Source organism: Crocodylus siamensis, chromosome 1, assembly GCF_052110815.1.
Source record: "Crocodylus siamensis isolate JL-2025a chromosome 1, ASM5211081v1, whole genome shotgun sequence".
In the NCBI taxonomy this organism is placed as follows: Eukaryota; Metazoa; Chordata; order Crocodylia; family Crocodylidae; genus Crocodylus; species Crocodylus siamensis.
This window is the reverse complement of record NC_143395.1, coordinates 272,989,150-273,015,888: the sequence shown is the minus strand read 5'-3', so window position 1 is coordinate 273,015,888 and position 26,739 is coordinate 272,989,150. Positions and strand designations below refer to the sequence as shown.

Below are 26,739 nucleotides of genomic sequence, written 5' to 3'. Positions count from 1 at the left end.
CTCTGTCTACATCTGTGGTGGGAGGAGCTAACATGTGCTTTGAAAGGGACTTTGAAAAGCACTTTGAGCTCAATTTACAAGTTTAAGTTATTGGATAAAAATTATTTCAGGTATGCCCATCAGATACCTTAAAAGTGCATGTTAGAAGCTCTCTGCCCTGCTTTTCCAAATAAATCCTTGTTTGGATGGCTAAACAACATTTATAACAGGGGTCAGCAAGCCCCAGCACATGTGACAGCGTGGGACGTGACGGTATTTTGCTTTGCACATGTTCCTCAGGGCAGATGGCAGGAGAGTTGCTTTGGGCCTGATCTTTGTTGTGGCAACACAGACCCAGTCCCTTTACCATCACTCACCTGCCCCTAGCAATGAAACAGGCTGGGGCTCCGTGGACCCCAGTGCAGCTGCTCGCAGCCTCCCTGCTACCTACTGCGAGCAGCCCTGGATCTGTGGTGGGTGGCAGGGGCCCACTTAGAGACTGGGCCAGCTGTTGCAGGCAGCCTGCACTGGGATCCGCAGAGCCCTGGCCTGGCTCACTGCTGGAAGCGGGCGCACGCATGCCTTCAAGCAGACGGTGGGGAAGCGGCTGTGGTTGTGTCTGTGCTGCCACAACAAGGATCGGGCACCTCGTAGCTCCCCTGCTGTCTGCTTCTGGCACACCAACACCTTGCAAGTTGAAGTCACAGGCAGTTTTGGCACTCTGCCCAAAAACATCACCATCCCCTGTTCTATATGCTCTCCTAGACAAATGGCCTGTGATATGCACTGGAAATCACTGACCCAACATTTTCCCTATATTGAAAACAAAAAAGAAATGTAAGAATTGAAAATGACACCATCGAGACATATAGGCAGTCAGACAGACACTCAAACTTGCTCTTTTTCAAAGATTAATAAAGCACTCTTTTGACCTAGAAACCTACCTATCCATGGTACACAACTATATACAACAAGCGGCCTTTACTAGACTGCGAATCATTTGAATAAGATCTGGAGTTGTTGTGGGCAGGTGGTGTTGGACTCCATATTCAAACAGAACAGGTTATTGTGGGAAGAAGAAAAATTACTTAAATTAACAACTTATGGTCTCATTTGTTCTATGAAGAAATAAGAGGAAAATTAATCAAAACAAAAACCAAAACCACTATGGCTTCTCTCTAACAATTCAGAGACTGTTCTATACTCCCTAGGTTGATCTGCATTATTTGCACAAAGAATAAAGGCCAAAAATTAATTACAATTCCTGTCATACTACTTGTCCACTGCTTCATTTGATCTATTTTTGCATCATCATACACTATGTTCTGCTTTAATTTTGTTTAAACAGGTATTATGTATAATCTTAAAATATAAGTTTAGCAAAAAGTAGATATAATATAACATAATTTTTATTGCATCATTTAGCAAAAATTGAAATTAAATTATTACTAGAAGTGATATTGTTCTCTTTTTCAAGGCAGTTCTTTGTTGCTACAAAGTAAGTTCTAGGAGCATTCATAGATTTTAATGGAATTTGGTATCTAAAACACAGGGGTCAGACTTACAGAAGCAACTGTAGCATGCACAATTCCCACTGTGGATAAATCTTTAGAACAACAACAAGATATCTGATGAGCCCCATGTTCTACTTCAGACTTAGGCAAGCAGATACATTTGCAAAGTGTCACTTACCTTTTATTTACATCATTTATGCGAAACGTTTGCTCATCTTCATTCAGCAGTCTTTCTTTTCTCCTTCTTTCTATGTCATGACGTAGATCATTTGGATCTTCTAGAATTCGCACAACTGTCTAAGAAACAGAATGAAAATTCTCTCTCAAAATAAGTGAACGATAAGACAACTTGGGAGACCTGGCAGGTAACAGCAACTGGACTATTCTGAACAAACAAGCCGACTTCAATGTAACACTGGAAACTGGGGTCAATCCCCTGCACTAGCATAACCATTTTAAGGCTGTTTAACCCCCTGAAGATGGGGGGTGGAGAACTCACAGAGCTAAGAGGTTACAACAGTCCAGTCCTGCAACTATCCTCTTTTTCGTTTACCCAATTAGAAAATTCTACAATGACAGAGAAGGAGTTTCCTTGAACAGCTGCAGACAAAATATTCACAAACTCCAGTTACTCATAAGTGGGCTGCCATTCTTTAAAAAGATGCAACCTCCAGAGCTATGCTACTTGAGATTAACAAGCAGCAGGAATTCTCAGAAGGTAGGCCGAGTACTTAAGTAAAAGACCTTGAACCTCAAATGAGCAACTTATTATAACTCAGGTAGGTGAACTGGGCAGGGGCAGCTGCCTTTAAAGGTGACAGAACATAATGCTTGACACCAGAAGGCTGCTTTCCAAGTGCTGCTTAGAAACTTCCATCTCTATCTCCTTTCTGAAAAAATAGAGGACTCAGGAGGCTCTGAGTAGGCTCCTTTCACTCCTTGGAGAAAGAGCCAAGTACTTCTTAACAGGTGACTCAGCATTTTAGAGACAAGGGGGCCAAGCTGCCTATTTAAGACAAGACCCTGAAAGCTTCTTCTTCTGTTTGCATCTTATTCTGGGGATCAAAGCTACACTGGCTCACCTAACCAAGAATGGTCTTCCAGTCCCCCAATAATTTTCATGAGTTAAAAATGTTCCTACTCCACATAAAGATGTAACCAAGACTTCAATTTCCTTCACAACAGGAGTATGTACTCAAATGTGCAGTGGCCCAGGGCAAACTTTAGTTAGGGTACTCCATGTATCTGTTCAGTCATTACATACAATGAGTGCTACAGGTGGTCTCTAGGTCCATCTCCCACATGCCCAACCCCTCCAAGGCAGGAGGAAAGGAAGGAGGACCCGGGCAGCGCAGCTTTGCTTTCCATGGCAGCATGGACCAGTGGTACTGTCATCACTGCAGCAGGCAGTGGTGTTGTCAGAGGCCAATACTACCCACTCAAGTACTGACAGATTGCCCAATAGTTATCTTTCCCTGGTGGGGGAGAGGGCAGGCTCTCAGTGATCAGGCTTATTGACAGGCTTTCCTCCCTTGAGGTGGAGGGGGGAAGAGCAGCAGAAGAGCAACCCCTTACCACTCTGACTAGAGAACTTGCCTCTCTGTTAACTCTATAGCACACAAAATGGTGGACTGAGGGCAACACAGCTAAACTTTCATTAATGAACCATAATTATAGCGCATTAAGTTTAGTACCTATAACAGGTACTGACTTAATGCATCATAATCAGCGCTACTGTATAGTAGCGCCAGCACGTTTTTTTATGATGCTAATGTGCAGCATACCAATTCTACTGCACATTAGCATGTTTTTTGCTTGCTGCACTAATGCACAGTAGAATTAGTCTACTGCACATTTAGCATCTCATGTAGACAAACCCGTTGCATCTGAACACCCTTCATAGTGCTCTATTTTTGTAGTGCAGGTAATGCTAAAAAACACATGTCTAAAGAGACCCCCCCAGGTTTAAGTCCTTGTTCTAATCAATATCAAAATATAAAACTCCAAAAGGAGAGAAAAAGACCTAAAGTAGCCTCCAATTTGGTAGTTATAGTATTCATCTGGAATGGACGCATCTCATAGTCAGGTCCCTCCTCCAAATTTGGAAAAGCAGTTAGACAAAACCTTTCTTCTACATCAGAGTAAGCTGGGATAGTTTCTCCTTCTCCAATCTTGAACCAAAATTCCATCCCAGTCCTTCAAAGCCTCGCCAAATTGAAGTTCCATCAAAGTGAAAAGTTCTGGTTTTGATGGGGGGACTGTCCAATAAAAGTATTTGTCAAAAAATTCTTGGCTAAGCTGATAGCCTTTTCCCAAGCATTTAAGCACCTTATGTGTCACTGCATTAGCATTATCTAAAAAAATGCTGTTATTCAGTTTAGGGGAAGGATAAAGACTTTCATGACCTCCATAAGGAAAGTCAGATCCACACAGCATGTGCTTTAAAATGGATCTGGGTCCAAGTCATAACATGGCCACTGAAATACTTCAACTAGTGAAAAGTACTTGCCTGTTCAGCAAGAAAACAGGGAGGTTTATTATACCTGGCTCAAAATTCAGTTCTAAATTTGTCTGAATTAATGCAAACAATATTTTTTAAAGGAGAGTAAAATCAATTGTGGTTTCAAAATCTGTAAACAGATGGGATTTTTAGGGCTGAGTCAGAATTTTATCATAAAAAAGAACAACAGGTTATTACTTACATGTACATCAGTTTAACTATTTTTCCAAGCAAAACAATAACATACCTGTCCAGATTCACATGGCACAGCTCGTTTATTCTGAAGTTCTGCCAAAGACATGTCAATTCTCCTGGCATAATAAGTAAACGTGATAACAATGAATATACTGAAGTTGAAGAATTAACTGATTTTTCCCTTCTAACAACCATAGCCAACATGGTAATGCTTCCCACAATTACAGAGTTGCATGCTATAAAATTTACAGTTCTATTAAGTGGTTAAAAATTCTGCTTATCTGCTTTTCAAGCTCATTAAACTGCACATATAACAAAGCTTCTAGCGACTTTGTTCAATATAAACTAGAAAGAAATGTACTGATTACCTGTGTATTTCTGGATCTGAATGCATTTTGACTTCATTTAGATTTGCAACTGGTTTATCTTGAATTTTGGAGAAGCGTTCATGCAATGTTAGGTCACAGGATGTGAAATAATTTGCTGTAGAGAAATATTAAATTTAAATGTGTTCACTTTATCCTTAACACTGCAACTGCACAACTGCAAGTACTACTACTAAAAGATCAAATGTAAGAAACCATGTGACATGAGATCAAGTTAAAATAATTTCTACTTGAAACTCAACTTACACAGATGAAAGAACACAGTTAACACCATATTAGAACTTCAGTATTTAAATCACATTTAATTTTTTTTCTAAATTAAGCTCAAGAAATGTAAGGATTTAGTAGCTTTATCAGTAAGACTTTAAATACTAGTTCCTATTGGTTTTCACATGCACTTTAAGGCAGCCAACAATAAAACAGATGTGAAAACTGAAAGTAGTAAATACACATTGGTTATACTGAACTTTGACTCAATACCATAGCAGATCTCTTCCTTTTGGTCTCAACAGATATGGTATAAGAAATACCAAACTCTCCAGGACAACGAATAGACCCCAAAGCTTCAAACTGATCCATGTAGTATCTCAATGAGATCAACAGAATTCTACACAATTTAGAAGTGTTGCTCACCTAGATCATTTCACAGGATTGAGGCCCAAGTTTTGGCTCTTCAGGACAATGCCAATCAGGCACCTTCTGTCCACCTGCCTGACTTTTCAGTCACTCTACACTACTGACATGACTCATGATGTTTCATTTGTCTTGCATGATTCATACTGAGCAAAGCAGCGGTATTTTGCTGAATCCCAACATGTTTCATTCATCATGTTTCTTGCTTGTGTCAAAATAGTAAATATCATTACCTTTAACTTGATGGATTATCATAATTATTTCCTGAGTAAATTCTCTTGATGGGTTATTTTCAACATTCTGTGGCACAGATTCCATGTGCTCAAAGACTGGATGAAAATTTTCATTTTTTCTGCCAACTGCAACCAGGTCATGTGACATCTGCCTCTCTGTGGTATGACTAGAAGCAGCCCTAAAATAAATTTGCAAAGCGAACAAAACAGTCAAGTATTCTAAAAAAGATGGAATATTAGAATCAAAGAAAATCAAAAAACAGGGTCATAATTGGAAAGATGGAATGAAATAACAGAAAATCCTTACATATTTTAAATGAAACTCCACCCAAGGAATATGGGTGGCCAGGAAGAGAGTAGCAGACAGGCTGTGTTTATCTTAAGACAACATTTTTACAAGTCTTATTTTAATGAGTTTCTGATGTACAGATCACACTTTATAGATTTTAAAAGTATGTAATGAACACATAAATAAAATAAAATACATACACAGCAAAACAGGTATCTAGAAACTGCCATAACTATAGACTTTAAGGAGTGATTCTGGGTGGTAGCTGGCTATATCCCCATACACTCAAACAATGGTCTAGCATTTCAAGTCTTCTGATGGACCACTGCAGTGAAGAGCTTTGGGGTTTTTTCCAGAATGATCAGCTTATTTGATATACAAGGGAAAAATAAATATTTGGTAGATCTTTACCAATAAATTTTAATAATTATAAATAGACCCACTGCATTCCCTTTTAAAGGCTACTTTAAAAGATATTACCTCTAAATTAATTTTCTTCTAATTCCCAGTATAATGAAAGATTTAGTCACTCAGAGAAACAGAAAATGAATGATATATTTAAGTATTCTGCATACACAGCTAATTTTGAATAAGGTTTTTATTATTCTCCCTTTGCAAAAACACAGTCTGAAACAGAGGGCACATTTATGTAGCTGTAGCTGTTGCTGAGATCTTGAAAAACCTACCTATTTGCCACTGATGAACAGGAAATGAATTAAGCCTAAGTCACCAACTTCTGTCAAATTTAAGTTTTCATCCAAAAAGAAAACTAATTTCTACAGATACAAAATATAGCCTCCCTAATATGAAAAACTAACAATCTATTCTGTGATTTCTTCAGTCTGTAAAATATTTCCATTTCCACTGTGCATGTCTCTAACAGGAGAAGAACAAAATGATTAAGATGCCCAGTCTCAGACTCATTACTGTACTGCAACTCAGGAGATGTGCAACCAGCAATCCAAGTACCACAGTCAGTGCCTCCAAAACTCCCTACTCCCTCTCAGTTTCTCATGCTGGTTCTCATCAGTAAATAGTGTTCTTTCCAGTCTTCACAACTTTCTGGTTTATTACAGATTTCAAAGAGAATAATATGTAAAAGAGAATAATATGTAAAAGAAACCATTAAGGAAGAGAGAAATACTGCAAGACTAATTTTCATGAATAAACTAATTATTTGTCACAAGTTAGTAAGAAACTGTCTGCTTTTGGTGCAAGAAAAACTTAAAGTTATTTTTTAAGACAGAGCAGGATCGGTTTTAGTGAAGGGACTAGATAATATGGTAATTGCAATAGCTAGAAACTTGATGACCCCAAAGTCTCCTCCGATCCAAACCATAACCATGCGTCTCCTCCAACTAATATTCATTTCTTTTTTTCATATAATCTTTTCTTCCATCTTACCTGGTACTGTATAGTTTGTAAGTTCTATGATCAGTTCTAACTTATTTTTAAAAAGAAAAAAATACCATAACTACAATTTTCTAACCCTTTGACACAGTAGCTGATCATAATTCTATGTTTTCATGCATTGTCAATTACTTCAATTTTCAGCTTCTTCAGAACTTCAAAAAAATACAATCTATCCATGATCATGTACCGTCTCAGAAGTAATTGGTACAACACATGAATATATAATATTGTGAAAGAGCTTTATTGAATTTTGACTCTCAAAATATACAAGGTTTCATAGATTTTCCAAGTCAAAAGAAGTTAGGCAGTAGCTCCCATTGAAGTTAACAAAGAAACCCACCCTAAATTGCCCTTCCAAAGGAATGTACAAACCTATTTCCTCACAAGTGCAACTCTGAGAAAGAACAAACTTAGGGAAACCTGTTAAATGGGTATTTCTGCCAGGCTTATCTACTTTTTCCACTTTCTGCCACACCTGTATAATTATACAGTGCTATATTTTTATTGGAATAGACTAACTTCCCAGTACTGACAAGTCACTATGTTTGCATTTCAAAAAACCTCAACACCTAACTGTAGCACTGTCACCTTTAAAACAAAATTAATTTCTCCAATACTCAAACTGTAAAACAGAAGAAGAATGAACAAGAAGGAAAAAACAATACCTGGGTTTGTTCACCATCTTCTTCATATCCACTTTGATTGTGAGCCGCTCCCTCCTAGAGTTGACCTCTGACATTTTCGTATCTGAAACTGTATGATGTGTATCATGCTGGCTATTGGAAGAATCTACTTTTTTCCTGAAATCCCCTTCTTTCCTTACTCTTTCCTTCTGTTTGTTAAAGGGTCTCAGATCAACATCACTTTTGTAAGAGTTAGCACATGCATTGCAGCCTTTCTTTGAGCTATATTTAATGGGTACTTCAATATGCCCCTCTTCAGTCTGTCTCACTCTTCCACCACTAAAATAATCTAGCTCTTTGCTATCCCGAGCACCCTTAGAAGAATTATATTTTTGGTCTTCCTGCTTTACATACTTCTGAGCTCTATCATCTGAAAATGATTTTTCCCCATCTGGCTGTCTATGACGTTTGTGACTATATTCATATGCTGTCTTCATAACAGAACCTTCTGTGTACTCCCTTTCAGCAGGCCGATGAACTTGGGGACCAAGGGTTCTTTGTTCCTCCTTTTCTTGGTAGAGTGGAAAAGAACGATCTTCCTTCCACTTGGGATTTCTTATTTCTCCACCGTCATACCTCTCCATTTCTTTAGCCCTTTTAGACGTGTGCCCATATTCTCTGTAATCCCGATCCTCAGGATACCTGTGTTGACATAAAGCAATTTACACTTGCACTAGAGAAGAAACTGAGAACTTATATGTGAAGAATGTTGGACAGCACGGCCTTATATGCGGACTGTGTGGGAAGTTAACCCATAATCCCTCCAGCCAACATACAGAAGTGCAGGGGCTCTTAAGAGGGAAATTATCCTTTTATACCTTAGCCAGTAATATGATTTACTTAAAAGATACATACTCCATTACCACCAGTCACCCACAACTAAACTACAAACTGGCATATGCCTTTCAAGGTAGAAATCTTCAACTACAACGAAAACAGACTTTCACTTGAGGCCTTATGCCACATTACCCAGGTTTAATTATTGTATTCCTATACCTCTTCTGTAAAGAGCTCCTTGTAAATTCTTCAGAAACTCTTCTAGGTGACTGACCATACTTGTCTTCATGTAGCCTCTGGTGCCTCAAGTCATCTTCATACCATTTTCTTTCAAATTTACAAGAATCCCCTAATGGTCTATAAAAAGGTTTCATTCCTTTTTCATTTCCAGTGACTCTGTAGTGCTCAGGCATATATCTTTCTTCAATTTTGTGCGAGTAAAAAGGTCGATCATGTTCTTTGTATAGTGTTTCTGAGTATTTGGGTGGTAACTGGTATCTCCTGTTGCTTTCACTCCTTTCTGATGAATGTGTTCTATAGGGTTTATGACTATATGCATCTTCTAAAGGAATTCTTTTTAGACTTGGTGAAGGTGACCTATGTTCATAAATCCTGTGGTGGTTATTCCCATTAGGTGCAAATCTAGAATTGCTTTGTCCATATTTTCCATCTTCTGCTCTCCAAGGCATAGATTTCTTCAGGTCCCTCCTAAAGCCCTTATATTCACAGTTGTAATTAATATGAGCATGCCGTTGCCTATGGTGTTCTGGACTTCTAAACGCTGGCGATAAGGACCTAAAGGCAAAAAAAGATTATCCTATTTTAAGCATTATAATAAAATTGTATATATACATTCAAGTAAGAATATATTCTGTACAGAAGCAACACATATGGTTTTAATGCAACCATACAGGTCAAAATTTATACACAAGCTAATATTAAAAGTTACAATTCCCACAGATCACATCATTCAGAAAGGTCATGGAAAAAGGCAAATTTGAATAAACTCTGAAAACCTACAGAAGGGGAGAAAAAACACATTTACTTGGGTAGATTCTTTATTTCAGACGTTCATATAATGTCTTCTACCTCTCCCATTAGATCCCCAGACACTCAGAGGAGACCACGCTGTGCTCTGAGAGATGCAATTCAGTCAGGGGTGGGAGACCAGTCCCCAAACCAAATCTCATAAGGTAATGGACCATGCTGGGGAAATACACTTCGCAAGGTTAATGTTACTGTGAGGTGTTTGCTGGTGTCACAAGAGCCAAGCAGATCAATAATATTATTCTTGTGAATATTATTTTCCTGATCCTCTATTGTGAAATTGAATAAAAGTACTGCACCAGAAATATAAATTCACACAACTGAACATTCAAATACTGTGCATCCCGTGACAAAATAAAATGGCACTTAGCCATTGAAATAAATGCATTATGTAATACCTTATGTAAAAAGTAACATGTGAAGTGAGCACACTGGAATTAAGTTTGGAATCAATCTTTCATAAAATGTCCCAAAAAGGTTAATGTAGAGCTGTCCAGAGCTGCCAGAGATTAACTGGTTAAAGGCCATTTAAAAAAAAGTCTCTCAAAAGAATCAGAGAGTAACTATATCAGTCTGAAGCCAGGCAGAAGTCAGGGCAGGGCAGGGCAACACCTTAAAGACTGAGGGTTTCAAAGAGGCGTAAGATTTTGCTCATCCTACTTAATCACATATGAGAACCAGAAGACCAGGAAGCAAGCCCAAAGGAAAGCAGTTTGCATTTAAACTAATTAGTTACCAGCTATTCACTGCAAACCTGATAGGCTTGAAAACTTTGATAAAACACTTGAATAAATACAAACAGATTCAAAGAAATCCTTCTCTCAATGACTATTCACTGAGCAAGGTCATAATTTATTGTCAATTAGCAGATGAATTCCTGAACCCTGACTTCAGACTCAGGACAGAAAACCCATTTTGGAAAGTATCTGCATAACCATAATGGGTCACAACAGCTGAAACTGTGGCATGTGCTTCAGCCCACTCCTCATCAGGGAAATCTCAAACCATTAAGCAAGTAAATGAATTTTTAAACGCTAGTATAACCTACCAAACAAACTGTGATGATCCAGTGCATCAGTGATGATTTGTTAATCATGTAAGAGAAAGAAAGTGGAAATAGAATTCTGAAATGCCCCCAACTTAAACTGGTGCCATCCAATCTACACATTACTCTTGAAGGCACTCTTAGTGGAAATCAAAATTTACCTCCACCTTTCATTTAGGCCAGATATTATGCAAAAAAAGAGCTATTTATGGAACCACCTTACTTCAGAAAAAATATATTATACATTACAAAATTACTGGGTTTGTAAACCATCCCGCTTGAAATTTATTTTTTAGCTATAATTTCCTCTTTCTTTCTCTTGTCCCAGAAATTTCGGAACTCTTTTGTGAATTCTTATGTTTTATAACATATCTTTACATGAGCAAACATTTGCAAACATAGTAAAGTTAAAAAGTTACCTCTGTTTCCACCTTGGTGATCTTGATCTAGACCTAACCATCTTTTTGCAAATTACGCCAGTTTCTTAAAGCTGTTAAAAAAACCAAAAAATACAAAAAATGTGAATTGGCTAGTTAGAGCTTCAATATAGCAGGTGATAACTGTTTCTAAAACAACCCAGTCATCAGGAAGACACTTAAAAATATTATACAACCTGTACATAAAAATAGATACAGTCTACTTTTAAATATATATTTTTCAATTTTCATGGGAAAAGTGATGTTTTTCAAGCAGCATTATGAAGAAAAACATTTTTCTTTAAATTAGTGTCGCTTTTATTTAATTAATTGCATAAACAGCCAATTTTCATCTGACAATTTGGTGACATTAGCAGTTGCTTTCATCCAAATGCTGATAAAACAACTAACCTGTAACTGAAAAACTGAATTATTCCAAATCAGAGTTACATACCAAATGCCAAAAATGATAAATAAAAGGAGAAGCATTTGACTTGTGAATGAAATTGAATTTACAAAGAAGGAAAATATGGCAAGAATCAATTATCAATATATACCGAACTTCTTTTTAGCAGGTGCTAAGGAAATCTGCATTAAAACATAGTTTATTTTCTTAAAGGAGACTTAACTATGTCAGGTCTGAAACAATGTTACACAGTACAGTTGAAGATGTTACAATTTCTCAAACAGGGACAAATACATTACCAAAACTTTTTGGAATTTCTGTACTTTGGTTTTTGTGTCCCAATACATGCAGATATGTAAACAAACATACAGATGATAAGCTATAAAAAGATGTTTCCCCCTTTATTAAATCAGCAGATGCATCTACACGTGCATTAATATGCACTTAATTAAGTATCTCCAATGTAAGGTACTAAATTAATGCGCATTAGGCTGTGCAAATGGACAGTATCCGATGTGCATGCTTTTTTAGTGATGCTTAATGAGCAGGAGACTATTTTACTACACATTAGCATAATGACACTTCTTTTTACGAGACGCTTTAATCCATAGTAAAATAGCCTATGGCGCATAAAAAAAAAGCACATGTAGATGTGCCCACTCTACTATAGAACTTGACTCTTTCTACAAAACTCAATAATCAATAACTACATTATTACTCGCTTATTTCTACCTAATCAATCAGAATGTTGCTATCTTTTGCATGGGCCCAAAAACATTAGATTATTTCCAATATATTGCAACTCAGCAGTGGGATATACAGAATAGCTCTAAGGCAAACCAGCACTACAGGCACTCCGCTATTACAGTAACAAGGAACCTTACAAAAGCCTAGAAATAGACAGTGCATGTATGTTTATGAAAATCAGTATTTCTTAGTTGTTTAACTGGATCATAATCTATGTACCAACTAGCAACACAAAAAAAAAAAAAAAAAAAAAAAAAACTGTACTAGAACTTTATTTTATGGTATACCAGAACTTCTCAAACTGGGATCCACAATGAATTTCATGATGGGAATGAGCAGGGAAACCAACAGGGGGGAAAAAAGAGACTACAAAGAACAGCTTGACAATACCTCTTAATCGTATGCTTCTGAGGAGGTTACATTGTGGTTGCAGTGATAAAGTGTTTTTTATTAGCCATAACATGGAATCATCAGGGTACACAGCAGAATAACCAATTTAGGAAGGGTATTTATTTTTAGGTGTAATACCCAAAAAAGTTTGAGTGCCTCTGTAGTATACAAATGTGACTTGTAAAAAATACATAAAGAAATGTTAGCCTTTTGATGAGTTCTTCCACATGGCATGAAGCGAAGCTGTAAAAACTGCAGCCTAAAACAGGAGGGGGTGGGGATGGAAGCTGGTGAGGGCTCTATAAATTGAAGCAGAAACAGCAATATATACTTGTAGGCAAACTGTCTAAAAACAGGTACAAATGTAAAGTTAAGGCTTGGTTTGATTCTTTACTTCTAGGCATGTGCATGTGAGTCATGCAACTAAGACTACAGACTTTTATGTAAGATATATGTTTGTATTTGAAGATTTTGTGGCTTTGAAAATCTGCAACACTTTCACTCGCACTGAATACTACCTTATTCTACAAAGTCCAACCAACTTCAGTGATGCAGCCTTAAGTGATTTCTCATTTGGGCCAATGGAAAAGAAAATCTTTAGAAAGCTGAACAACAAGAAAGTAGAAAACAAGCAATATCTTGTTTCATTAATTGACCTCTTCTTTCATAGAAAATCTCAATCCAACAATCTTTCCAAGGGTTTCTCCTCATCACCTACCCTGACCAACCAGAAAGTACGCAAAATTTTATGTTCCCAAGTCACCACGCAGAGCATGGTAAGACTATCAAACTGGAAACTGAAAAAGGCTTAGTCAGGCCCTAAAAAGTCTTTCCATCCAGATCAGCAATTTTGTAAGTGTGGGAAATATGTGACAGCACATCCTAAATTTTGCCTTGGGTTATTGCTAAATGTTTAAGAGTGCAGGAACTCCTTTTGCCTTGCGGAAAGAAACTGCTCATATACTTCAATACAACCTTTAAAAAAATATCCAAAAGTCAAGCAACCTGATCTCCTAACAGTAAGATTCAGGAGACACAATGGAAAGGATATAGAGAGGCAAAAACAAATGGACATCTTACTCCCAATCCACCTAACTGATTTCTGTGAATGGACACCAAGTAGCAAGCCTGTCTGTATAAGGACTATTTGAGCCAAATAGTTAGACAATGCATAGATCTTAAAAAGTTGACAGTGCTTATATCTTTCTTGAATATTAATTCATTTGTCTCCTTGTTGCTGACTCCAGTCGGATAAACACCAATATACTTTTAATTACACAGTGATAGAGAGATATACTTTTAGGCCTGAGGAAAAGTCCCCCCTTGTCTTTTTTCTGATATTCCTCTTCTCTTCTCTCTCCAATTCAATTTAAAAAGTTGATCATGGTGTCCAAAAATATAAAAATATATAACAACTATATAATTTGTTTGACAAGAGTTGAAACTCTTTTTGCATTAGAAAAAACACTGAAAAAACAGTGATGAATTCGTGCTACAATTTAAGTCTTTAATTCTTATGTTTAATACAGCAGAAACTGCAAAGATATTAGCTGGAATTATGTACAAGTCACAGAATTTAAGCCCTTAAAATCTTTTAGCCTGACCTGTATGCATCAAGCCCTTAAATCTTACCTGATTATTCCTACCGAGAAGGGCTACAGTCAGCCTTAAAAACAACCCTGATAAAAACAGGCTGACAAGGGAGTGCCACAACTCTCATGGACAAGCCAGCATACATACAGGAAGAAAGCGGACAGAGAACTTCCCCAAGTAGAGTTTTATAAACTCCTGACCAAGGACTCTACAGCACAATACCAAGAGGAATGACAATCTTTTAAAAGACACTATGATACGTCTGGAAACAATTACGGCTTCCATCTCCTGGGAAATCAAGACAGAACCTGTATTTACTATCCAAGATCCACAGAACTGGCAACCCAGAGCATTCCACTGTCTCAGGCACTGGCACCGGCACCATCACAGAGGGAATTTCTTGCTACATTGGCTCTACCCTATTCTCATATGCCACTGGAGCTGGCAGCAACTGGAAAGATATCACAGATTTCCTAAAGAAATGAGGCTCCACTGGCAAGCTTTCACCAATCACCTATTAGCTACCATGGATGTCATATCGCTGTATACCAACATCACCCATGAGGACAGATTACAAGCCATAAAGAACATTACTACTGGTGAGGACACTACTTCGGTTTCCATCACATTCTCCTACTTCATGCTCACATCCAACTACAGCACTTCAGATCTGGGGATCCCTTATACTTACGAACTTCACTACCACGGGCACATACATGATTTCCAACACGTTGAAATATTTCTGAAGGCCTTAAGTCTGTTTCCTCTGCAGCTGCCGCCTTCTCATCCCCCTAATATACCTTAAGGCAGACGTTCCCAAACTTTTTCTTATGACACAACCCTTCCAGATATAATAGCTGTCCACGTACCCCCACAAGCATATGTTTTTATATTTAACCCCTTAAATGCCAATTATTATTATTATAAACATTCAATCCACCATTACAGAATTCTCCCATGTACCCCCCAAGAGATGTCTTGCAGTACCCCCAGGGGTACACATACCACAGTTTGGGAACCCCAAAGCTACATCAGTACCTTCATTGTATAGATGCATGGAAAGCAATTTCTTAAGAGAAATTTCACCAGGACTATAAATTTCACCCCTTCATTGAATTGACTGTGAAATATTCCATACAGCATATTCATCATAGTGAAAGCCTGCTATGGTCGTATCACCACCACACTATCAGAAACTAAATGACCACTACAGCTACCCGACTGCAGTAGCTCTCATCCTCAGTACACCAATAACTAGAGCAGTGGTTTTCAACCTGCAGTCCACAGACCTCTGGGGATCTGCACACTGTGTTTAAGGGGTTCACGAGAAATGACTGTGATAATTCAAAAGTATGTGAATACCCACACTTACAAGTGAAAGGGGTCCATGCCTCTATTCAATTTTTTTTTTAGGGGTCTGCAAATGAAAAAAGGTTAAAAGCCACTAGTCTAGAGGCAAGTTCTACATCAGGAGTGTCAAACTCATCCAGCCTCACACAACCAAAAGGGTCACTAGGACAGTTCTTGCGTCCGATTGGAACCACACCCCAGAGCCAGCACTAATGGCCGGTGCTGTATGTAATGCAGACACCATGGCAGCCCACTGTGCCACGTGCAATACAAGTGGTTGAACCAGACCAGAGCACTACAGACAGCACACACTAGCCCCACTCCAGGCCCTGTGCTGTCTGTATGTGGCACGTGGGCTGGACAGCATCACAGGCATTGCATGCAATAGACAGGGTCAGGCTGCATGTGGCTCCCTCACTGGACCAGCCAAAGTGCTAGTACGGTCCCAATCCAGGCTAGCAACCGTTACCTGGCTCTGCCAATGTGCATGGCTAGTCCGGCAGGCACTGCATGCAGCACACCCCCCCGGATCCAGCCTGCATATGAGACTGGCTCTGCACATCACATCCGGTACACAGGGTCAGCCTAAGTTGGAGAGGACGGATCCCAGGGCTCCACAACCCAGACCCAGCTCACAGGCTACATTTGATGCACCCGTTCCACATTACATCTGTATCTGCTCTGATCCACCAACTTCGATACACATCTTAAAATCTGGAGCAGGGATTCCTACACTTCCAATACAATCCCAAAACTGAGGCCACCCAAATCAACTGGGCCAAACTCAGACCTACTCCAATACCAACCCCAGTTTGAATACCTTGGACACATCATTAAATGACTTCCAATCCCTCCTGAAAAATAAGCCACCATCTCAAGATGGCCACGGGGACAAACCTATTCTGGCTTACAGACATCCACCGACCTCAAAGAGTATCTTTCCAGCAACAAAGTACCTAACTCCTATTTTCATTGAGGCACCAAACCTTGCAACAGATCCAGATGTCACTTGTGTGGATCCCCTTCATGAATACAGACCACATCATTATGGACCAATTAACATGGATTCTATAACATCTTGGATTCATTCATCTGCTCCTCTTCCAATGTCATAAGTCATTACCTGCTTACAGTGCTCCTCTGATGTCTATATTGGACTGATGGGGCAATCCCAAAGTGAAACAATGAATGGGCGCAAAACTCACAATAAGTCTAGAAATACATATGACCCCATGGCAAAACACTTGAACCTCCCTGAACATTCCATTGCTGACCTCAGAATAGCTGTTCATGAACAACAGGTTTTTTTAAAACAGACTTGAATAGAAAACTTCAAAGCAAAAAAATGCACAGACTGGACTGTGTTAAGGATGGTCTAAACAGGGACTACACATTCCCACCCCATTCCTGGATTCTTGTGTGACACCCATAACCCTACTGGTTTACTGCTTTTTCTCCTAAACCCTCTTGGCCTCTCTCAGTACTTTCTTTTCCCTCTCCCAGTCCCCGCCTATTATAGTCAAATCACTATCTGATAGCCAGCTCCCCGTATGTCCTTTCAGGGCATCTGACAAAGTGAGCTGTGCTGAAAGTTTATACATCTTTGATTCAGTTAGTCAATAAGGTGCCACTCCACCTTGTCTTCAGCTTGAAAAAAGCAATATATATCTGATGGAAGTATTTACATCTAGAGATAGGGAATCCACCTCTCCCCATTGACATCTGTTTCATAGACATCAGGGCTGGAAGGGACCTCAGGAGATCATCGAGTCCAGCCCCCTGCCCAAAGGGCAGGAAGTCAGCTGGGCTCATAGGATCCCAGCAAGATAAGCATCCAATTTACTCCTGAAGGTGTTCAATGTAGGTGCTTGAACCACCTCCGCTGGCAGACTGTTCCAGACCTTGGGGGCTCAGGCAGTAAAGAAATTCTTCCTTATGTCCAGCCTGAAACGGTCTTGCAGGAGTTTGTGACCGTTCGACCTCGTCATCCCTTGGGGCGCTCTGGTGAACAAATGTTCCCCCAGATCCTGGTGGTCACCCCTGATAAACTTATAGGTGGCCATCAGATCACCCCTGAGCCTGTGCTTTTCCAGGCTAAAGAGTCCCATGGCTCTCAGCCTGTCATCGTAAGATCTGTTTTCCTGACCTCTGATCACACGCGTGGCTCTCCTCTGGACTCTCTCAAGCTTCTCCACATCCTTTTTGAATTGTGGAGCCCAAAACTGGAGGCAGTACTCCAGCTGCGGCCTCACCAAGGCTGAGTACAAGGGGAGAATGACGTCCCGGGATTTGCTTGAGAACCATCTATGGATGCAAGCCAGCATTTTGGTCGCTTTATTAGCCGCAGCATCGCATTGGAGGCTCATGTTCATTTTGTGGTCAACGATGACCCCCCAAGTCTCTTTCTTCTGTAGTGCTAACCAACGTAGCACTGCCGAGCCTGTAAGGATGCTGCAGGTTTTTCCTCCCAAGGTGGAGAACCTTGCATTTTTCGGTGTTAAACACCATCAGGTTCTCGTCTGCCCATTTGCTGAGCTTGTCCAGGTCAGCCTGGATCACCCGCCTATCTTCTGGCGTGGATGCTTTGCCCCAAAGGTTGGTGTCATCGGCGAACTTGGCCAGTCCACTCCTGACTCCAGTGTCCACATCTTTAATGAAGATGTTGAACAGGATGGGTCCCAGGACAGAGCCTTGAGGGGCCCCACTGGTCACAGAGCACCGCGATGAGTGACTGCCATCGATTACAACCCTCTGGGTCCGATCACGGAGCCAGTTTCCCAGCCAGCGGATCGTGGTGGAGCCAAGGCCACAACTGGCCAGTTTGGCCAAGAGGTGATCGTGGGATACCAGATCAAAAGCTTTTTTGAAGTCAAGATATATGACATCAATCTCTTCTCCCTTGTCCAGGTGATAGGTCACCTGGTCATAGAAGGAAATGAGATTGGTCAAACAAGACCTACCCACAACAAACCCATGCTAGCTATCCCTTAGAATGTTAGCCTGGGCCAGTCCCTCAAGGATGGCCTCCTTAATAAACTTTTCTAAGATCTTCCCCAGGATAGAAGTCAGGCTAATGGGCTTGTAGTTAGCCGGATCCACTCTCCTCCCTTTCTTGAAGATTGGCCTTCTTCCAGTCTTTGGGCACTACACCAGAGCGCCAGGAGTTTTCAAAGATCCGTCCGTGCCAGTGGCTGGGCTATGACGCTCGCCAGCTGTTCGAGTAACCTGGGGTGCAGATTGTCAGGGCCGACTGACCTGAAGGTATCCAGCTTCTCAAGGTGTTCCCATAGCAGGCATGGGCGTCCCATAGGACTGATGAAAGACTGACGCAAAGTACCTATTTAATAGGTTGGCTTTTTCCTGGGCATCAGTTGTCAGTTGCCCCATCTGGTTTAGCAGGGGTCCAACGCTGCCCTTGTTTTTCCTCCGGCTTCCCACATATCTGAAAAAGGACTTTTTGTTGTCCTTGATGCTTGAAGCTAGTTGGAGTTCAGTTGCAGCCTTGGCTTTCCTGGTTTGCTCCCTGCAGGACCGGACCAGCGCAGAATAATCCTCCTTGGAGGTGAATCCCGTCCTCCATCCTTTGCAGACTTTCCTTTTTAGCCGCAGGAGGTCCGCTAGGTCCCTGGAGAGCCAGGAGGGCTGCTGTGCCTTCTTGCTGCCTTTCCTCCGCGTTGAAATAGCTTTAGCTTGTGCATTAAGGATCGCTTCCTTGAGAAGCAACCACTCTTCTTGAACTCCCATCTCCCTGGGGTCATGGTCCCCCAGGGCCTGACCGACAAGCCTCTTGAGGTTGTCAAAGTCGGCTTTTCTGAAGTCAAGGACTTCTGTGTTGCTGACTGCCTTGCCAGCTTTACAGCAGATGGTGAAGGCGATTAGCTCGTGGTCGCTGTCACCCAGCTTCCCATCGATCACTAGGTCGCCGATTAGGTCGTCCCCCGTAGCCAGTACCAGGTCGAGCACCGCTTTGCCTCTTGTTGGCCCATAGACTTCTTGAGTCAGGTAGAGGTCCTCCACGCACAAGAGAAAGCTTTGCGACCACTCGGATTTTGCTAAGTGATCTTCCCACAAGATGTCCAGGTAATTGAAGTCACCCATGACAACCAAGGTCCTGGAGCAAGCGGCCTCAGTCAGGGAAACTCCAAACAGTATCCTCAGTCAAAGGTCAGTCATCACAGATCCACAGCAAGACTTGCATCTTGGTACAACCTAAAACACAGGGCTTCAACCTTTTTTAGCAAGTGCGCCCCTTCTGGTGTCAGCAGCCAGACATGGAGCAGGGGCAGAGGATGCCTGCATGTGGCGGCTGCTGCTACCAATAGGCAGCCCACAGAGTCACACATGAAACCAGCTGTGAGAAAATAGCGCAGGGCAGTGGCTGCCACTGCGTGCAACACCCCTGGTGCTACTCACCCCCACAACCCTGCTCCCGGGAGTGGGCATAGAAACGCACTTATCCCCCCGACCCGCCATTGAGACTGTCACAGGCAGCCAATCAGGAGAGCGAGCTTTGGGTGGAGGTCAGGGAGACGTTGCAGTGTGTCATGTGCGGCTGGGAGCACCTAGCACACCCCTCCCCCTTCCTCAGGTAAGAGAAGAATGCGCTGGGGAGACGGTAACACCATGCCCCAGGGTGCGCTGTCCTCACCCGACTGCCCCCGCGTACACCTGAAGACCTTTCTAATTACACCCGGGGGTACATGTACCCCCAGTTGACAACCCCTGACCTAAAAGGTTTGGAGGCTGGTAAAATATTCAGTAAAAAGATCATAAATGTTCTGTTAAAAACACAAGGCAAAACCTCCAAGCTTTTCCCTTCCAGGCTTACAGAGCTCCAGCTTGCAATGGGCTTCTTGGGGGGGCCCCCCTGCCCCATACACTGGGTACTGGGACCTGGGGGCAGAGGGCAGCCTTTCAGGAGTGAGGGGCACTGGGTCGGGACTGGCCATAAATATTTACAAATGGATTCTGGTACAAAAAAGGTTGAGAATCACTGCCCTAGGCTACCTAGAAAGGATTAAATACAGAGGAGATTGGTCCTCCCTCCCTTCTTTATAATTTATAAAGATGACCTGAAAAGATTTTTATTCTTCTTCTTGTTGAGAGATATTACAAGAAACAACTTAGATTGTTCTCCAAGAAAACATCTTGGGGCCTCACAGATGTTTTTTCTTGAGAACTTTGAGGACTTGGCTGATAAAGATTGCATGTCCCGCTAACTAAGCTATACATAATTTAGCTGGTGATCATTGTGACAGTTCTAGTCTGTCTGAATAAAAATGTTTGCCATTGTCAACTGGTCAGCTTTCAGGGATGTGCAATCTCCTTATATTACCTTACAAAGTCTACCTAAGTCTCTTGTAAGGTAGATAAGACACTGTTTTCTCCCAAAAATATAGTTGGGGGGAACCCAGTGCTCTGGAAATTTTCCAAGCCTTTTTCTACACTTACGGAAAGTGCAGGTTAACATCATGGACAAATGAAAGGTCACACCCATTAGAAAAAACACATGGCTGCAGGGTTCTGTACCCAACAAACCACCCTGTGACTAAGATACCAGTTCTGTTTCTAGCAGTCACAAACTGACAAAGAACCAAAAAACCCTCCTCTGTTCAGAACATTTAATAGCTTCAAAATAGGTAAGAACAAACGAACAAAATGAACTTACAGCATTGTTGTATATGAACACAGCCAATGATTTAACCCATGCTCCCCAGCCATACCATAAAACTCCCCATACCATAAAACCCACCATGCTGAGATACACTCCCAAGAGAGAAAATGTGGTTTCGATCTGTAACGTCCCAAGTTGCCGCCAATGTACCCTCAAAGATTTAGCGATCCGTGAGCAATCCTGGCTGGAAGTATGTGGGCATCTCAGTGTGCCCGCCCCTTCCCGCTCCTGCAGCAGCCTGTGGCCAGGTTGGGGTGGGGTGGCTGGTCACAAACCGGTGGCAGCAGGGGGAGTGTCAGCGCCCCCTTGCTATGACACTGATCTTCCCCCCAAGCCAGTGCCCAGGGCCCCCGACTGCCCCCTCCTGTCGGTATACCACTGCGTGCACGGCATTAAAAAGTTATTGCATGACATGATTTTCTTTTCCACACGCACGTGCGCAGCTTAGAGGGAATGCTGGTTGCTGCCTGGCCTCCGCATGACTGAGCAGCTCAGATTCTGCCCGGTTCTCCCTCTGGACGCACAAAAGTAGAAGGGGCCTAAACAAAAACAGATTTGATGGCACAAGTGACAGCAGTAGCAAAAATACCGGTGGGGGAGGGGGGGGATTCATGTAGCTGGAAGCAGCTGTGGCCACGACAAGGGGATGCGGCAGCAGTTGCAGAGATGCCCAGCGACAGAAGGGAGAATTTGAAACCAAAAGGGAAACGAAAGCACCGGCTGTCCTTTACCCTCTCAAACACTTGACAGTCACCGGGCTCCTCGCAACTGTGCGGCTCACTTGCCCTCCCAGCTGCTTCCCCGCCCGCGGCCCATGAGCAAGCCCTCCACGGCCCGCGCCCTTCTTTTCTCCCGGCCTCTCCCCTCCTTCTTTCTCCCTTCTCCTTCCCCCACCCTGGGGCCCAACAAGCACCCCCCTCCGCGCCCGGGTGCCTGACACGCGGGCCTGGGCGAGCCGCGCCCCAGGCCGGGCGTTACCTGCCCGGCGGGCGGCTCCGAGGCCCCGGGGACAAAGGCGCTGCCAGGCCCCTCCACGCCTGGCGGGCGCTGCTCCCGCAGCCAGCGCATGCGCACGGAGCGCTCCCGGTCCCCGGCCCCGTGCGCACTCACCCCCGCACTGCTGCGCAGGCGGGGCCGCTCCGCCGGCTGCGGGACCGAGGGGGCGCGGCCGCGTGCCCCGGAAGGGAATGAGGGGAAAGAGCACGCGCCGCCGCCGTTGCTACGTCCCCTCCTTGGGGGTGGGGGCAGCAGCCCGGCCCCGCCCAGCAACTGTGTGGGGGGCGGGGCGCTGCACGTGTGTCTCTGATGCCTCCGGGCTGCGGCCGTTAACTGCTGTCCGGGAGCCGTTGGCGCGGCGGCGGGGTGGGGCCGGGCGTCGAGTTTGATGTGACGCCACGCAGGAGTCACGCCTGCCGCCCCCGGGGGCTGCTTTGGAATGGCGGCGTCGGCAGAAAGGGGTTGGGAGGGGAGACTGTTGCTGGGCGTAGGACAATGATCGTGTTTGTATGAGCATGTCAACCCCGTTATGATCAGTGGTAGTAAAAGGACTCCCAGTGTACCAGACAAAGTCCTTTGGGTAGATGTGGTAGCTTTGAGTAGAGCAGGGGTGGGCAAGATGTGGCCCGCCAAGCCATTCTATCCAGCCCGTGGGGCCCTTAAACATTTTAGAAAATTAATATTAATCTGCCCTGGGCTGCCTGTTACGTGGCCCTCGATGGTTTGCCAAACTCAGTAAATAACCCTCTGCCCAAAATAATTGCCTGCCCCTGGCTGAAACGAACTACATAGGAACATTCTTCTTTTGCAACTTCAGGACACAAACTGACAGGCACTCTTGAGGCAGCTCATTGATAGGGTGTATGTAAAAACCCAAGACGCTCTGGGACGCAGTGCCCAGCGCTTAGCAAGGACTGCTGCTTTAAAGTCCCCGTGTGTCACATGTATCAGCGTCCCCATGCTGAACAAATGGCGGCAGGGTGCTCAGAACTAAACCTCATCCAACATGTTTTATTTCGAACCGTGCCACCACCATTTTTTCAGTGCGGGGACGCTGATCCATGTGACGTGGAAGGCTGCCAGCACCTATCAATTTGCGTTCTCCAGCAGACTCGATTAATCAAGCCTGCTTCCTGCATATGTATAGGAGGCCTCTAGCCTCTTGACTTTTGAGATGGTTTAATAAAAGATACCAGATTTACCCAAAGAACTTGTCTGCTTCTAGCCTTAACTGACTTGGGGGTTTGCCGTCAACACCCTCTCATGATTGCTTGCCTCAGAATAAAGAAATGCTTCAACTTTGATGGCCCAGTTTTCATTCACTCTCTTACGAGTTACAGTGAGCAATATAAAGTAAATAATAAGACTTATTTGCATATTTTTTCAGTGAATGATATTATAATTTGAAGCTTCCAATACAATAATTTCATACTTAAGACCTGGTAATACTGGGGATAGAAGAGAGGTGCTGACCCTAGCAAGGGCCTCAGGATTGAGCAGTGCTGCCTCCACCCCACCCTCTCATCCCTGCCATACATTATATGTATGATGCAAAGTCACTGCTGTGGGCAATAAATGTAGAATGGCTGCATGTGCAAAGGAATGATCCTCCTGTAGAAATGGCCACCCACCTAGAAAAGGAGCCAACCAGCTACAGTTAGTGCTTGAAAATGAGTAACAACTTTATATGTTGGTTTCTATCCAGGTTCCATTTGAACCACGGCAAAGCCCTGAGGTGCCAAACAGCTCTGCTGTTACCAACCTCCCAGGGCAAAGAGCCGAACCCCACCCAGGGGTTGGCAGAGCTATAGCAGATCTGGGTTAGCCGTCAGGCTTTTTCCAGCCCATCCAGGGCCTCCCCTGAAAGGTCCCTGATCTTTGGAATGGGGTCTCTAGCTCAGTTAGAATATCTTCCAAATTTGAATTTTGCCACTTGCAAATTAAAATTAATAAATATTGAAGATAATTGCTTTATTCGAGTCAAAGTTCTTTTTCAGGAATTGTAGGTCCTGTATCTGGACACGTGGTTGGACTGTTCCTTTGAGGTTCCTTCCAGCCTTGTGATTTGGTATTAATTGGGGTCGATATGGTTAATGTTGATAAACTATTAATGCAAGTAAGCTAGAATTCAAAGATGGAAGCTAATTATACACAGTACTCCATCTGGGTAGTTTTCCTCACAGTCAAGTGATGCATTTTCCCGATAAAATACTTTATGGTTACAAACATTACAGAACAGCAGGGAGAAAGCTTCATTGAGAGTTACTCAGTCTCTTCTACCACCCTGTACAGGTTCAGGCTCAGCAACAAAGGTTTTCTCCGCATTCCTGCAACTTAATTGGATTTGACAATAGGAATCATAGAAGGCAGGGAATTTGCATTAGGGTGGTGCGAAACGGCTACGTTAAGTTTCAGTTTTGGATCCAACCATTTTGGAGGGCAGCGATTTGTTTTGGTGTCTCAGATCACTGTTCCATTTCGGTTCGGCTGAATCTGTTTTGGAGTTTTGACACTGTTTCAGAGATTCAGATTGGCCAGGGAGAGGCAGATACAGCTGAGCAGCGGCTCCTTAGGCTGTGCCTGCCTCTGCCCTGCAGGAGAAGCCCCCATGGCTGCCTTTCCCTCCGGTCCCAGCCCTTAAAAAAAAAAAAGCAGCCCTGCACTCACTGGCTGCAGCAGCAGGGATCAAGGCCTCTGATCAGCAGTGGGGACAAAAGGCCTTTTTCTTTTTTTCTTTTTTTAAGTGCCGGAAGGCTGGGGATGGGGCCGGGCAGGGCAGCCATGGGAGCTTCTCTGGCAGCTCCTCTCTCTGTGCCTGCCCCTGCCCTAGCGGGGCAAGAAAAGCCCCCATGGCTGCCCTGGCCGGCCCGGCTCCATCCCCAGCCTCCCAGCACTTTAAAAGGAGGGCTGCGGAGCTGTGCCAGACTCTTCTTTGGGGCACTTCTGAAATGCTCTGAAACATCCAAAACGTTTCGGATGGTTTCATTTAGTTTCAGAGATGTTTTGGAGCCTTCCGTTTCATTTCAGATTCGGTCTTTTGGTCATCGAAACAGGCCAAAACACCTCCAAAACTAAACAGCTGCTAAAATTTTGCATAGCCCTAATTCGCCCCATATGGACTAACCAAGGTAAATATATAGCACAAGCCACACTCAGCTCCTCTTGGTTTTGAACAGCACTCTTCCACTGGATATATTCTGAACCTAATGTGATCAGTGTGCTTGTTTTTATTAATACACACAGTTAATTTTTACTGTAAACATGGTCTGAGAACAGGTCATCCTTCAGGGAAGATGGCTACCTCAAAACAGCTGCAGAAGATCCTGTGGGAGCAAAGTCTGTAAGGGAGGAGAGATTATACAATACAGGAAAAGGGCAGTCAAACAGACAATAAATTTTAACTAATCAACTGTATTACTGTACTTCAAGGGTAATGCACTTTATCAATCTTTTACACTAGTTTCAAAAAAGGTTTTTCAGGTACATTAATGATGATGCCTGCTTTGAGGTAACAGCTGTAACTTTATTTTTCATTTCTGCCTTACTCACAATCTTAAAACGTCCAGGCACTTTTCTTCCTTTTATACAAAAACACTCTGACTAAATAAATCACAGGACCTTCTCATTCCTTTATGAAAGGAGAAATCTGTTTGTATACTGTACAGGTACACAGATTTTGTTGTTATTCCTAAAGGGTCACTCAGTACATACTGTACACAAAGATTCAGAAGCTAATTAGTCAAGCCTCAGCTAAGATCAGTTGTTCTACTGCATTTTACAGAAACTTAATGTCATGGAGACACCCAAATGCAGGATTGAATTTTGGGGTGCCATGTGTGTCAGTAAATCTCTCTCTGACGTAGAGTTACTGCAGTGGTGTTTGGTCTCTGTTTATAGCTAATGTTAAACTATGTTCAGTTTTTATCATTTTTAAGTTGATACGAACCCAGTTATTTGGTATGAATGCATTTTTATAACGTGAATCAAAACAGGCAGTAACTTGATCGTTGGATCAAATGTCAGGAAAGTCCCACATCAGACAATAGGTGTTCACACATCCGAAGGGAAACCAATCTCAAGAGTTGCTTTTGGATCAATCTGGGAGTTTTGGCAATGCTCTCAGTATTTGCCTGCCTTGGACATGCCAGCCCCCAAAAATGGCTAGTTACATATCAAAGGGAAATAACTCACTTTACGCAGATAAGGACTAGAGTACATTTCAAAAGAAAAAGTCATGCTGAGAGAGCAATAAGAGATAGCTGAGAAAATCTGATACTCAGTTTCTCCATCTAGAAACCATAAGCAAAAGCTGTAAACATTTCTGCCTTGAATACATTACCATATTTACCCAAATCCAAGACAACTTTGAATTTAAGATGACCCCCCAATAAATAGATTCTACATGTGGAAAATTATAAATTTGTTTTAAATTTCCATGTAAAGGATCTAATTCTTGCAAGGTCATCTTAAATT

The 26,739-nt window shown here is 42.5% G+C and overlaps 1 protein-coding gene across 5 annotated transcripts in view; it reads right to left on the bottom strand.

Annotated features, from left to right (window-relative positions):
* BCLAF3 (BCLAF1 and THRAP3 family member 3) overlaps positions 1 to 22,466 on the bottom strand; it is a 51,422-nt gene extending 28,956 nt beyond the window's left edge. For 3 of the 5 annotated variants that reach the window (XM_090062569.1, XM_090062530.1, XM_090062561.1), the window contains exons 1-8: positions 22,249 to 22,461; positions 11,114 to 11,184; positions 8,822 to 9,397; positions 7,808 to 8,467; positions 5,441 to 5,619; positions 4,557 to 4,671; positions 4,241 to 4,304; positions 1,672 to 1,790 (exon numbers count right to left, since the gene is read on the bottom strand). In XM_090062569.1, coding sequence (XP_089918695.1) covers positions 1,672 to 1,790; positions 4,241 to 4,304; positions 4,557 to 4,671; positions 5,441 to 5,619; positions 7,808 to 8,467; positions 8,822 to 9,397; positions 11,114 to 11,154 — 1,754 coding nt within the window. In that variant the 5' untranslated portion in view covers positions 11,155 to 11,184; positions 22,249 to 22,461. Of the gene's footprint in view, positions 1 to 1,671; positions 1,791 to 4,240; positions 4,305 to 4,556; positions 4,672 to 5,440; positions 5,620 to 7,807; positions 8,468 to 8,821; positions 9,398 to 11,113; positions 11,185 to 21,348; positions 21,810 to 22,248 lie in introns of all 5 variants that reach the window. The other 2 variants (XM_090062551.1, XM_090062540.1) reach the window with 2 other exon arrangements.
* Positions 22,467 to 26,739: the final 4,273 nt, after the last annotated feature.